Raw genomic sequence first — 13,468 nt, forward strand, 5'->3', positions numbered from 1 at the left:
CAGGCAGTGAGGGAGGGAAAGACAGAAAAGACTGGAGAGAGGTATGGAGAAGGTTTAGACAGCCCAGGGAGGAGGGGGTAGTTAAAACAGTTGACCTGTCTCTTTAAAGTCTGGAACTGTTGGCCCTTCTCTGTTACAGTGTCAACACTTAACCCTCTCCAAACGCTCCCCAGGTTCACAGGTCAGAGGTTGGCAGGTGCCTGAGGGGACTGGGGTTGAGGGTCCAGGGGTCAGATTTCTGTGGAGAGTACAATATCCCCAGTGTCCAGACTAAAGCCATTGACAGGCAGGTCGTCAGAGTCTAGCAGTCCAGTCCAATCAGCCCCATAATGATTTATACGCGCGCGCGCGCGCACATATACACACACACACACACACACACACACACACACACACACACACACACACACACACACACACACACACACACACACACACACACACACACACACACACACACACACACACACACACACACACACACACACCTAGAGCAGGTAACTGTACATCACATCAGCCTACAGGATGGCGGGCAGGGAGGCGAATTCTGGGCCTTTCTTCCGTCACAACAGCAGCTGAAACAGGTGTGTTTTGACTTAGGGCAGCGAGGGCACACAAGTGCAGTGCCATCCTCATATGATTTTCATAGGACACACTGACTGACTACACACATAGCCACACGCTCACCTCACACCCCAGTTGCATATTCTTCCCTTAGCTGGAACACAAATTTTATGCAGAATATCCACACGTACACACAAGCTCGTGCAAGCACGCACATGCGCACACACACACACAACGACACACTGTTAGTCACCCTGGGCACACAAACACTCATTACAACCATCTCTTGGCTACATAACACACAACGGACTAGGTCTCCTACTCAGGAAACAGAGGGTTCCTGTTAGTTCGCCAAGCTCTATTGTTACCCTGGCTGACTCTCTCCTATACTGTATATACCCTCAGCTCAGTGAGTCTCTCTCTCCCCTTCTCCTTGTTGCTCTTTGTGTTACTCAGAATTATATTCTGAGTTATATACTGTACGTCAATATTTATCAGTACAAAATGTTCAATATGTCCTCTGTTCTTTTAGACCACAATCTCTTATCTGAACCTCTCACTCGACTGATATTGACCTAACCACACACACATACAACATAAATCTCTAAAACAAAATGTTCAGCTTTATCTCACTCTCTGGAGTCATGAGTCACTTCTCCTCTTTCCTGACTTAATGATACAGTATCTTCTTTTTCAACTCATTCTTTCTTTCTCTCGGTACCTCTGTTCCTTCTATTCCCTCCAAGCTGTAACTTCACACTGTTGGAAGCAAGGTTTCTGTTTGCACGTGGGAGGTGGTTGGAGGTGTTGGGGGATTGAAGAAAAGTCTGGATGAGCATCTGGATTTAATGCACCATTCAGGTCATCAATTGTTCAACCTGCACCTGCAAATTCCCTTCCTTTCAACCGCATCCCTTCTCAACCCCTCTCCTCTCCTCTCCTCTCCTCTCCTCTCCTCTCCTCTCCTCCCTCTCCACACCCCAGACTCAACCCCCCCTATTTTCTCTCCCACTTCATCCCCTCTTTCCCTTCCCCCCTCTCTTCCCACTGCCACTCTCCCTCCCAATCTCTCTCTTTCACCTCTCTCCCCCTGCCTCTCTCCCTCCCAGTCACTCCCCCATCTCTCCCCACTGCCTCTCCCTGTGCCGCTTCCCTCCTCCAGGCAGGCTGTTGTGCTGTGTCTGCCAGGTCCTCTCTGCTGGAGCACAGGTTTCCTGAGTACAGGAACAGGAGCTGGCAGAGAAACACACTGAGAAACGCCAGCACGGCCGTTCCCACTGAGACTCGCACACGCACACTGACGTAACATTGACAACTACACTACACTACACTACACATCACAGAAACACAACACACATTCGTACACAAAGGCAGATACACGTAGGTAGGTAGATGCAGGCACATACTATTGCAAATGTATATGTAGAGGGATACTCACATTCACTGTATGTAATAAATACTATTTGACAATTGCAGTTATATATACTCAGGCTCAGTACTCAACATACAATCACAGTCAAATATGCACCAAATGTTTGTGTAGGGTAGGCCTATATGAGTAGCACTATATTTTGTGTATGTTAGTAGAATATGTGTATCTTACACTCGTACGCATGTGAAAACCCTGTATAAACAGAAAGAGCAACATGTGCCTCCCAACATGCACACCGTCACTCACACATTTAACAGTGACACACACAAACACCAACGTCCCAAGAAGAACTCTCCATTTGAATGATGTTTATGTCTCAGTGGCTCTTCGCTGTCTCCCTTGCCCTCCCTAAGTGAATTATGTTGATGTCTCTCTGGCTCCTAAGTAGACACTAAAGAGGGCCGTGAATGAACAGATATGACCCTTGGCACATCCCACCGTACCTTCTCTGCTATGCAATCTGGCATCAGAGCTGGTCATGGGTGCACCTCAGCCACGCTCAAGGTCCTAAACGATATCATAACCGCCATCAGTAAAAGACAATACTGTGCAGCCGTATTCATCGACCTGTACAAGGTTTTCGACTCTGTCAATCACCACATTCTTATCGGCAGACTCAACAGCCTTGGTTTTTCAAATGATTGCCTCGCCTGGTACACCAACTACTTCTCAGACAGAGTTCAGTGTGTCAAATTGGAGGGCCTGTTGTCCGGACCTCTGGCAGTCTCTAAGGGGGTGCCACAGGGTTCAATTCTCGACCCGACTCTTTCTCTGTATACATCAATGATGTCGCTCTTGCTGCTGGTGATTCTCTGATCCACCTCTACGCAGACGACACCATTCTGTATACTTCTGGCCCTTCTTTGGACACTGTGTTAACTAACCTCCAGATGAGCTTCAATGCCATACAACTCTCCTTTCGTGGCCTCCAACTGCTTTTAAATGCAAGTAAAACTAAACGCATGCTCTTCAACCGATCGCTGCTCGCACCTGCCTGCCCGTCCGTCATCACTACTCCGGACGGTTCGGACTTAGAATATGTGGACAATTACAAATACCTAGGTGTCTGGTTAGACTGTAAACTCTCCTTCCAGACTCACATTATTAAGCATCTCCAATCCAAAATTAAATATAGAATCGGCTTCCTATTTCGCAACAAAAAATCCTTCATGCTGCTAAACATACCCATGTATAACTGATCATCCTACCGATCCTTGACTTTAGCGATGTCATTTACAAAATAGCCTCCAACACTCTACTCAGTAAATTAGATGCAGTCTATCACAGTGCCATCCGTTTTGTCACCAAAGCCCCATATACTGCCCACCACTGCGACCTGTATGCTCTCCTTGACTTTCACTCGCTTCATATTTGTCGCCAAACCCACTGGCTCCAGGTCAATATATAAGTCATTGCTAGGTAAAGAATCCCTTATCTCAGCTCACTGGTCACCATATCAGCACCCACCCATAGCACGCAATCCAGCAGGTATATTTCACTGGTCACCCCCAAAGCCTATTCCTCCTTTGGCTGCCTTTCCTTCTAGTTCTCTGCTGCCAATGACTGGAACGAATTGCAAAAATCACTGAAGCTGAAGACTCATATCTCCCTCACTAACTTTAAACATCAGCTGTCAGAGCAGCTCACAGATCATTGCACCTGTACATAGCCCATTTATAAATAGCCCATCCAACTACCCCATATTGTTATTTATTTTTTTGCACCCCAGTATCTCTACTTGCACATTCATCTTCTGCACATCTATCACTCCAGTGTTTAATTGCTAAATTGTAATTACTTTGCCACTACGGCCTATTTATTGCCTTACCTCCCTAATCTTACCGCATTTGCACACACTGTATCTATTGTGTTATTGACAGTATGTTTGTTTGTTCCATGTGTAACTCTGTGTTGTTGTTTATGTCGCACTGCTTTGCTTTATCTTGGCCAGGTCACAGTTTTAAATGAGAACTTAACCACCTGGTTAAATAAAGGTGACATAAATAAAAAATAAAAAACATAAAGAGACATTGAATTAATGACACCGTCTGTGCCACTGAGCGCATGTAACCTTTGTTGGTCCGCTTTTAACTTAGTATATCATTACCATCACATAGGATGAGACCAAGGTTGTGAATGACAATATTTGAACATTTATTTCTACATTTAGAGCAGTGGGCATATGTTTGCTTAAAGAAACAATTAGAGGTACTTTGAGTAATCTGTTTCCAATATGTTTTACATATCCTAGGACCATAAAAAACAGATTGCTTTTCATGTCTGAGTATTTCTAAAGAAATGTGTCACTTGTTGGACACAACTTGTAGTCCCTTCAATCTCTCTGACAGTACATATCCCATAAGTCCCTATTTACTTATGACGTCATTTCTCTGCGCCTAGTGGTGAGTTGGCTTTAGGAAGAAGGTAAGAACACGTATTAATATTTAACGATATATATTTGTATTTTTAAGTCAATTTTCAAATGTATTTAGCTAGGTCAAATACTACATGTTCCGCAAATTCGACGTTGAATGCCTTTTTTGTCGCTAGTTTGTTGTGTAGCATTGGAACCTAAACTGGCTAACGTTAGCTACAGAGCTAGCTAGCTAAATACTCTGTTCTCTCTAATCTAGTAAAAACTCACATATCGCAAAATAGTCGCCATATAGGCCAACTAACTGAAGCTATTCCTATTTTCATAGAGCTGCAGCTATGTGATGTCGCCAGTATCTACTGTGACCTGTTGAGTTAGGGTAGCTTGTTAGCTACCTCATTTGTAGTCTTAGCAACGAATAGCCTAGCCTGGAACCAGTATCAGGGCAGAAGAACAGACGATGAATATGACGAGTCTTCTCCATTCATTGTCCGACTAGACAGTTCTGCAAGCGTTATAATAAAGCAATTAAGGCTCAAGGGTGTGTGGTACATGCCCAATATACCATGGCTAAGAGCTGTTCTTACGCCCGACGTAACGCAGATTGCCTGCATATAGCTGTGGTATATTGGCAATATTGCTATTATAAACTGCTTACCAACGTAATTAGAGCAGTAAAAATAAATGTTTTGTCATTGGCTTTCAGCCAATCAGCATCCCGTTTTCGAACCACCAAGTTTATAATGTCAAAATACGTTCATTACCAAATATGGAGATTCCCCGAGCAACTATTGTCTGTATTTAACTAGGCAAGTCAGTTAAGAGCAAATTATTGTTTACAATGATGGACTAACCCAGGCAAACCCGGATGACGCTTGGCCAATTGTGCCCCGGAACCAGGTACTGCACTGGGATGCAGTGTCTTAGACCACTGCGTCACTCAGGAGCCCGAATCTACTGTCCCGCCCAGTATGTACTTCAATAACAGTTTGAAATTAAACTGTATTGTCTGGAATGAATCTATACCCAACAAAAATATAAACGCAACAATTTCATAGATTTTTACTGAGTTACAGTTCATGAGCAAATCAGTCAATGGAGCTATGCATCTGTTGGTCACATACCTTTAAAAAAAATGGGCCTCAAAATGGGCCTCAGGATCTCGTCATGGTATTTTGGTGCATTCAAATTGCCATTGATAAAATGCCATTGTGTTTGTCTGTAATTTATAGGGCACTCGGTACATCACTGACATCCAGGTCATAGACTGTTCTCTCTGCTACCGCACGGCAAGCGGTACCGGAGAGCCAAGTCTAGGACCAAAAGGCTCCTTAACAGCTTCTACCCCCAAGCCATAAGACCGCTGAACAATTAATCAAATGGCCCCTGTATATAGCCTCATTATTGTTAAATGTTGGTGTTATTATTTTTTACTTTAATTTATTTAGTAAATATTTTCTTAACTTTCTTGATCTGTTGGTTAAGGGCTTGGCATGTCACGGTAAGGTTTACACCAGTTGTATTCGGCGCATGTGACATATTTGATTTGAGTTGCCAACATTGACATCAACAAACCGTTCACCCACACGATGCCATACACGTGACCTCAGCTTGTGAGGCCGGGCCGGTAGGACATGCTGCCAAATTTTCTAAAACGTCGTTGAAGGCGAGTTATGGTACATTCAATTCACTGGAAACAGCTCTGGTGGACATCCCTGCAGTCAGCATGCCAATTGCACGCTCCCTCAACTTGAGACATCTGTGGCATTGTGTTGTGACAAAACGGCACATTTTAGAGTGGCCTTGAAAACAGGAACAGATTGTCTTCGCGAATATTGAAATTAAGTCCGTTAGCTTTGTAAATAAATATATATTTTTTGTTTTGTATTCAGCAGATTTAATTTCGAAAACCCCCATTTTCACACACGAACCTGCAGCCACTAGTTAGCTCGTCAGTTGACGTTCGAAAGTTGGTGACGTTGTGCCGCAAAGCAGCGCCACAGAGTTCTGAGCAGTGACCACTTTTTGATCATGCCAATGACGACATTCTATTCACTCTAAATATGCTAAATTCTCCGAGTAAATCATCTAACCTTTGAACCATATATAGTAGGACATGGGGTTTGGACTGTTTTTCTGATGCAATTCTCTATTGAATGGACATATTTGTATAAACTTTGAATGAATGAATCATTTTATGGGTGAACACCCTACAGTTGGTTAAAACAATTGTTTAAAAACAATACATAGATGAGACACTTTTTCAGTTGCTTGTAAAACTTTTTGGGAAGTACGTACCGAGTGGGACGGCAATAAATAACAATAGTTGCTCAGCAAAACTCCATATTCTGTGAGTAACGAACGTATTTTGACATTATAACGCTTGCAGAGCTGTCTAATGGGAAAATGTCATGGTAGCTAACTGGGCTAGAGAGGAGACTTATCATATTCATCGTCTCCGCCTTTGCTCAGATGCTTGTTCAGCCTAGCCCAGAGCATACACATAATTTTGGCTACAGTTGTTTTGTAACAGTGTTTTAGCAACACTGCTGAACGTGACTGTAGAAAATATCTAAAGATGTAGATAGCGAGGGAGAATTTGAGATTGATATGATTAAGATGCATGTATTTTTTTCTTGCTGATATATCCATTAAATCATGATAAGGGCAGTCACTGGACTGCATTGAATAAATTAGTTAGTAAAACGCACAAGATCTGAGTTTTCTTTTCAACCCTAAGTTACTCTTTTCCTATCTCAGGCTTATTGGCATCTGGTCTCCTGGCCCTGAAGTTTCCCATCATCTTGCTCACCATGACCAAGCTCCTGGAGTGGGTGTTTGGCGTCTCGGTAATAGGTGCAGCATGGGCTCTCGTGACATTTGACCTTCTGAACTTGAGGCTCCCAGTGGCCTACAAGGAGGTGGCCTGGCCCATGCCTGTGTATCTGCTGGTGGTGTTCGGCTGCTACTCCCTGGCTACTGTGGGATACAGGGTGGCCACCTTCAATGACTGTGAGGAGGCATCCAAAGAACTACAGGATCAGATAAAGGAGGCCAAGGAGGACCTGAGGAGAAAAGGGTTGAAGATGTGAAAAGTACAGACTATAGAGACTCTTGAGAGACTATGCGATAGACACCACAATGACAGACTTGGACTCATATACAACTCAAAGTTCTTATCATGGACCATGTTATTTTATTTCATACAATGTCCATAGTGGATAAAGTCAAAGCGGTTCTTGCTTAGTTACATACGCCATTGAATGCTGTTGTCCCTATTCTGTATTCATGATTCACCCTATACAGATGCCTAGTCACTCGGCTGACTCATCCATCATCCAAAACCGACCGCTATCCAGTACCAGTTTCGACCAATAACATCAAGGGAAATGGAGCACAACAACACATCAACTGTTTGTATTGTTACATCACTAATGCTTGTACTATTACATCAACCATATAAAGGGCGCTATGTGCACCGTTAAGGTAATAGACCAGACCCTTTAGGGAAGTCTGTAACATGCAGCACAGTCAAATCACTGTTGTGTGGCCAAATGTAGTTAATTGTGAAATGCCTACTAATAAAACTCGAGGGTCATGCTGATACAGAACGGGACTAGGATTAGTTTCCGCCCAAGGATTGTCAAACACTTGTATACCCTCTAGCTAATTGAGTAGTGTGTCTGGAGATTAGGCTGTTGATTTCGCCAGCTAGTTTTTTTGTGTTCAAGAAGTACACATTCCATTGAGATGTTTCTGACTTGTGTCCTGAGGCAGTTGTGACTTAATAAAGACTGACACATTTTTCCCAAAGCTCTGTGTGTGTGTGCGTGTGTTTGAGGAACTCTCAACATATGGCTTAGGGGCTTCTTTACTTCAACCACAGAATGAATGCTCTGTACTGTTCTATGGAATGGTCTTATATCATATTTATATATTTGGCAACACAAATATACATACTGTTGTTTCCCTTTAGACTCGGTTTCAGACAGTGCTTGATTTGGGCAGGACCTTGCCGGAGCTGAGTACCGGAACCTAAATACTTGCTACAAAGTATTGTGGAGCTCCTGCACTTAAATACACTATATATACAAAAGTATATAAGAAGCTTGTAGCACGTAAAAATTGCCTGTCCTCGGTTACAACATTCACTACCGAGTTCCAAACTGCCTCTGAAGGCAAGAGTCAGCACAAGAACCGTTCGTCAGGAGCTTCATGAAATGGTGGAGCAGCCGCAGACAAGCCTAAGATCACCATGCGCAATGCCAAGTGTCGGCTGGAGTGGTGTAAAGCTTGCCGCCGTTGGACTCTGGAGCAGTGGAAATCCGTTCTCAGGAGTGATGAATCACACAGAACGTTACCTGCCCCAATGCGTAGTGCCAACTGTAAGGTTTGGTGGAGGAGGAATAATGGTCTGGGGCTGTTTTTCATGGTTTGGGCCAGGTCCCTTAGTTCCAGTGAAGGTATATCTTAATGCTACAGCATACAATGACATTCTAGACGTTTCTGTGCTTCCAACTTTGTGGCAAAAGTTTGGGGAAGACCCTTTCAGCATGACAATGCCCCCCGTGCACAAAGCGAGGTCCATACAGAAATGGTTGGTTGAGATCAGTGTTGAAGAACTTTGCTGGCCTGCACAATGCCCTGACAACCCCATTGAACACCTTTCTGATGAATTGGAATGCTGACTGCGAGCCAGGCCTAATCGCCCAACATCAGTGTACAACCTCACTGCTGCACCTGTGCTTGAATGGAAGCAAGTCCCCAGCAGCAATGTTCCAACATCTAGTGGAAAGCCTTCCCAGAAGAGTGGAGGCTGTTATTAAAGCAGCAAGGGGGGGGGGCAAACTCCATATCAATGCCCATGATTTTGGAATGTGATGTTCGATGAACAGGTGTCCACATACTTTTGGTCATGTAGTGTATAAACAGTACCAGCACCCAAAATGAGTACCAGAACCTTTTTCAGTCCAAGTCAAGCACTGCTTTCAGCTGCCCAGTGACACAAGCCTACCAGACGGGCCAAACTACTTCTATGCTCGCTTCGAGGCAAATAACACTGAAACATGCATGAGAGCATCAGCAGTACCGGACGACTGTGTGATCACGCTCTCCACAGCCGATGTAAGACCTTTTAAACAGGTCAACATTCACAGGGCCAAACGGATTACCAAGATGTGTACTCCGAGTGTGCGCTGACCAACTGGCAAGAGACTTCACTGACATTTTCAACCTCTCCTGTTCCGAGTCTGTAATACCAACATGTTTCAAGCAGACCACCATAGTCCCTGTGCCCAATAACACTAAGGTAACCTGCCTAAATGACTAGCGACATGTAGCAATCACGTATGTAGCCATGAAGTGCTCACATCAAAATCATTATCCCAGAAACCCTACACCCACCTAATTTGCATACCGCCCCAACAGATCCAATCTCTATTGCACTCAACACTGCCTTTTCCCACCTGGACAAAAGGAACCCCTATGTGAGAATACTATTCATTAACTACAACTCAGCGTTCAACACCATAGTGCCCTCAAAGCTCATCACTAAGCTGAGGACCCTGGGACTAAACACTTCCCTCTGCAACTGGATCCTGGACTTCCTGACGGGCTGCCCCCAGGTGGTAAGGGTAGGTAATAACACATCTGCCACGCTGATCCTTAACACGGGACCCCTCAGGGGTGCGTGCTCAGTCCCCTCCTGTACTCCCTGTTCACTCATGACTGCACGGCCAGGCATGACTCCAACACCATCATTAAGTTTGCCGATGAAGAAACCGTGATAGGCCTGATCACCGACAGCGACGAGACCACCTACAGGGAGGAGGTCAGAGACCTGGCCGTGTGGTGCCAGGACAACAACCTCTCCCTCAATGTGATCAAGACAAATGAGATGATTGTGGACTACAGGAAAAAGAGGACCGAGCCTGCCCCCCATTTCTCATCGACAGGGCTGTAGTGGAGCAGGTTGAGAACTTCAAGTTCCTTTGCGTCTACATCACCAACAAACTAACATGGTCCAAGCCCACCAAGACAGTCGTGAAGAGGGCACGACAAAACCTATTCCCCCCTAGGAGACTGAAAAGATTTGACATGGGTCCTCAGATCCTCAAAAGGTTCTACAGCTGCACCATCGAGAGCATCCTGACGGGTTGCATCACTGCCTAGTATGGCAACTGCTCGGCCTCCGACCGCAAGGCACTACTAAGGGTAATGCGTATGGCCTAGTACATCACTGGGGCCAAGCTTCCTGCCATCCAGGGCCTCTATACCAGGCGGTGGCAGAGGAAGCTCCAAAAAATTGTCAAAGACATCAGTCACCCTAGTCATAGACTGTTCTCTCTGCCACCTCACAGCAAGCGGTACCGGAGCACCAAGTCTAGTTCCAAGAGGCTTCTAAACAGCTTCTACCGCCAAGCCATAAGACTCCTGAACATTTCATCAAATGGTTAACCAGACTACTTGCATTGCCACCCCCTTCTCCCCCTCTTTTATGCTGCTGCTACTCTGTTATTATTTATGCATAGCCACTTTGATACCTATATTACCTCAATTACCTTGACTAACAGTGTCCTCGCACATTGACTCTGTACCGGTACCCACTGTCTGGCTATTGTTATTTTACTGCTGCCCTTTATTTGTTACTTTATTTCTTATTTTTTTAGATATGTTTCTTCAATCTTTATTGTTGGTTAAGAGCTTGTAAGTAAGCATTTCAATAAGGTCTACACCTGTTGACAAATAAGATTTGACTTTAAATAAATAGGTGAAAATATATATCTCTGAACTAATTGGATGATTTTGGCATCAAGTGTCTCTTTCTCGTCAGGCTAAAATGGCTGCCTATGCTCATTTTCAGTGACCCCTGCTGTGCACAAACAAAGCACAATCTGAGCAAAGGCATCATTAAAGGGTTTTAAAGCCCTCTTATAACTTCAGAACGAATGCAAACGAACTGGCAGTTTTTCGGCCAACGTGTTCCATGTGCCTGATTTGGCACGGGATCAAGCTCTGCCTTGCCACCCCCCATGGATCTGTTGCAAGCTGTTGACTGAGCGCTGACTGGCTCAATGATGAAAAGGAACCTGTGATACACCACAGAAAAACAGACCTCTAGTCTGGCAGATTTGCACTTTCCACTCATAACCACATGCATGCGTAACTCTGACTTCATCTGTTTTCATCTGTTTGTCTTTATCTCCAAGATGATCCAACTTTGGTTGTTAGCTTGTATGCTGACACAAATAGTGTTGTAGTTAACCTTGGCCTAATACATACAAATATCCTTGTTGATGTCAATGTTTTGCATCAGACAATCAAAAAAGGGCAACAGAACTCTAGACTAAAGCACTAACTTCCATCTTGGCTTTAATACCAAATCTTCAAAAATGACATTGCCTGACATTGAGTATGTTTATGGTTTAGCGATAAATCTGCAATCTAATGTAACCTAGAGCCAGTAATATACACAAAGCTCTCCCATTAGAAATGACCTTTCCACTACTAGAGCTCTTTGTTAAATCTCCTTGCATTTTGCTTACCATGCACGTGAGAGGATTACCATTAGTGTTATTGCTGTGTGTTGGGCAAAAGGCTATTCGCAAGAGGGAAGCTTTTGATTTAGTACAGTACTGTAACTTGAAACACAGAGCCAAATCCATAATAATGATCGCATAATAATGCAAAGTCTCTACCAGCCAGCCCACTGATGAGGCTGACATGCTGTCCAGACCACTCGCACACATGTTGATGTTGTCCACCCACACCAGACGCGATCAGGACAACGCAGGTTGAAATATCAAAATGAACTCTGAACCAACTAAACTCAGCAAAAAAAAGAAACGTCCTCTCACTGTCAACTGTGTTTATTTTCAGAAAACTTGACATGTGTAATTATTTGTATGAACATAACAAGATTTAACAACTGAAACATAAACTGAACAAGTTCCACAGACATGTGACTAACAGAAATGGACTAATGTGTCCATGAACAAAGGGGGGGAGGGACAAAATCAAAAGTAACAGTCAGTATCTGGTGTGGCCACCCGCTGCTTTAAGTACTGCAGTGCATCTCCTCGTGGACTGCACCAGATTTGCCAGTTCTTGCTGTGAGATGTTACACCACTCTTCCACCGAGGCACCTGCAAGTCCCGTGACATTTCTGGGGGGAATGGCCTTGGCCCTCACCCTCCGATCCAACAGATCCCAAATGTGCTCAATGGGATTAAGATCCGGGCTCTTCGTTGGCCATGGCAGAACACTGAGATTCCTGTCTTGCAGGAAATCACGCACAGAACGAGCAGTATGGCTGGTGGCATTGTCATGCTGGAGGGTCATGTCAGGATGAGCTTGCAGGAAGGGTACCACATGAGGGAGGAGGATGTCTTCCCTGTAACGCACAGCATTGAGATTGCCTGCAATGACAACAATATCAGTCCGATGATGCTGTGACACACCGCCCCAGACCATGACGGACCCTCCACCTCCAAATCGATTCCGCTCCAGAGTACAGGCCTCGGTGTAACACTCATTCCTTCGATGATAAACGTGAATCCGACCATCACCCCTGGTGAGACAAAACCGCTACTCGTCAGTGAAGAGCACTTTTTGCCAGTCCTGTCTGGTCCAGCAACGGTGAGTTGCCCATAGGGGATGTTGTTGCCGGTGATGTCTGGTGATGACCTGCCTTACAAAAGGACTACAAGCCCTCAGTCCAGCCTCTCTCAGCCTATTGCGGACAGTCTCAGCACTGATGGAGGGATTGTGCGTTCCTGGTGTAATTCGGGCAGTTGTTGCCATCCTGTACCTGTCCTGCAAATGTGATCTTCGGATGTACCGGTCCTGTGCAGATGGTGTTGCACGTGGTCTGCCATTGTGAGGACGATCAGCTGTCCAGCCTGTCTCCTTGTAGCGCTGTCTTAGGCGTCTCACAGTACGGACATTGCAATGTATTTCCCTGGCCATATCTGCAGTCCTCATGCCTCCTTGCAGCATGCCTAAGGCACATTCACGCAGATGAGCAGGGACCCTGGGCATCTTTCTTTTGGTGTTTTTCAGAGTCAATAGAAAGGCCTCTTTAGTGTCCTAAATTTTCA

General features: G+C 44.8%; 1 protein-coding gene across 1 annotated transcript; it reads left to right on the forward strand.

Annotated features, from left to right (window-relative positions):
• Nucleotides 1–4,336: 4,336 nt before the first annotated feature.
• LOC115131782 (dolichol-phosphate mannosyltransferase subunit 3) lies at nucleotides 4,337–8,183 on the forward strand. Its single transcript, XM_029663767.2, has 2 exons — nucleotides 4,337–4,420; nucleotides 7,131–8,183. Exon 2 carries the CDS (start codon nucleotides 7,184–7,186, stop codon nucleotides 7,460–7,462), a length of 279 nt encoding a protein of 92 aa, XP_029519627.1. The 5' UTR covers nucleotides 4,337–4,420; nucleotides 7,131–7,183; the 3' UTR covers nucleotides 7,463–8,183.
• The last annotated feature ends 5,285 nt before the right edge of the window (nucleotides 8,184–13,468 follow it).

The sequence above is a fragment of the Oncorhynchus nerka genome, linkage group LG7 (assembly GCF_034236695.1).
Source record: "Oncorhynchus nerka isolate Pitt River linkage group LG7, Oner_Uvic_2.0, whole genome shotgun sequence".
NCBI lineage: Eukaryota > Metazoa > Chordata > Actinopteri > Salmoniformes > Salmonidae > Oncorhynchus > Oncorhynchus nerka.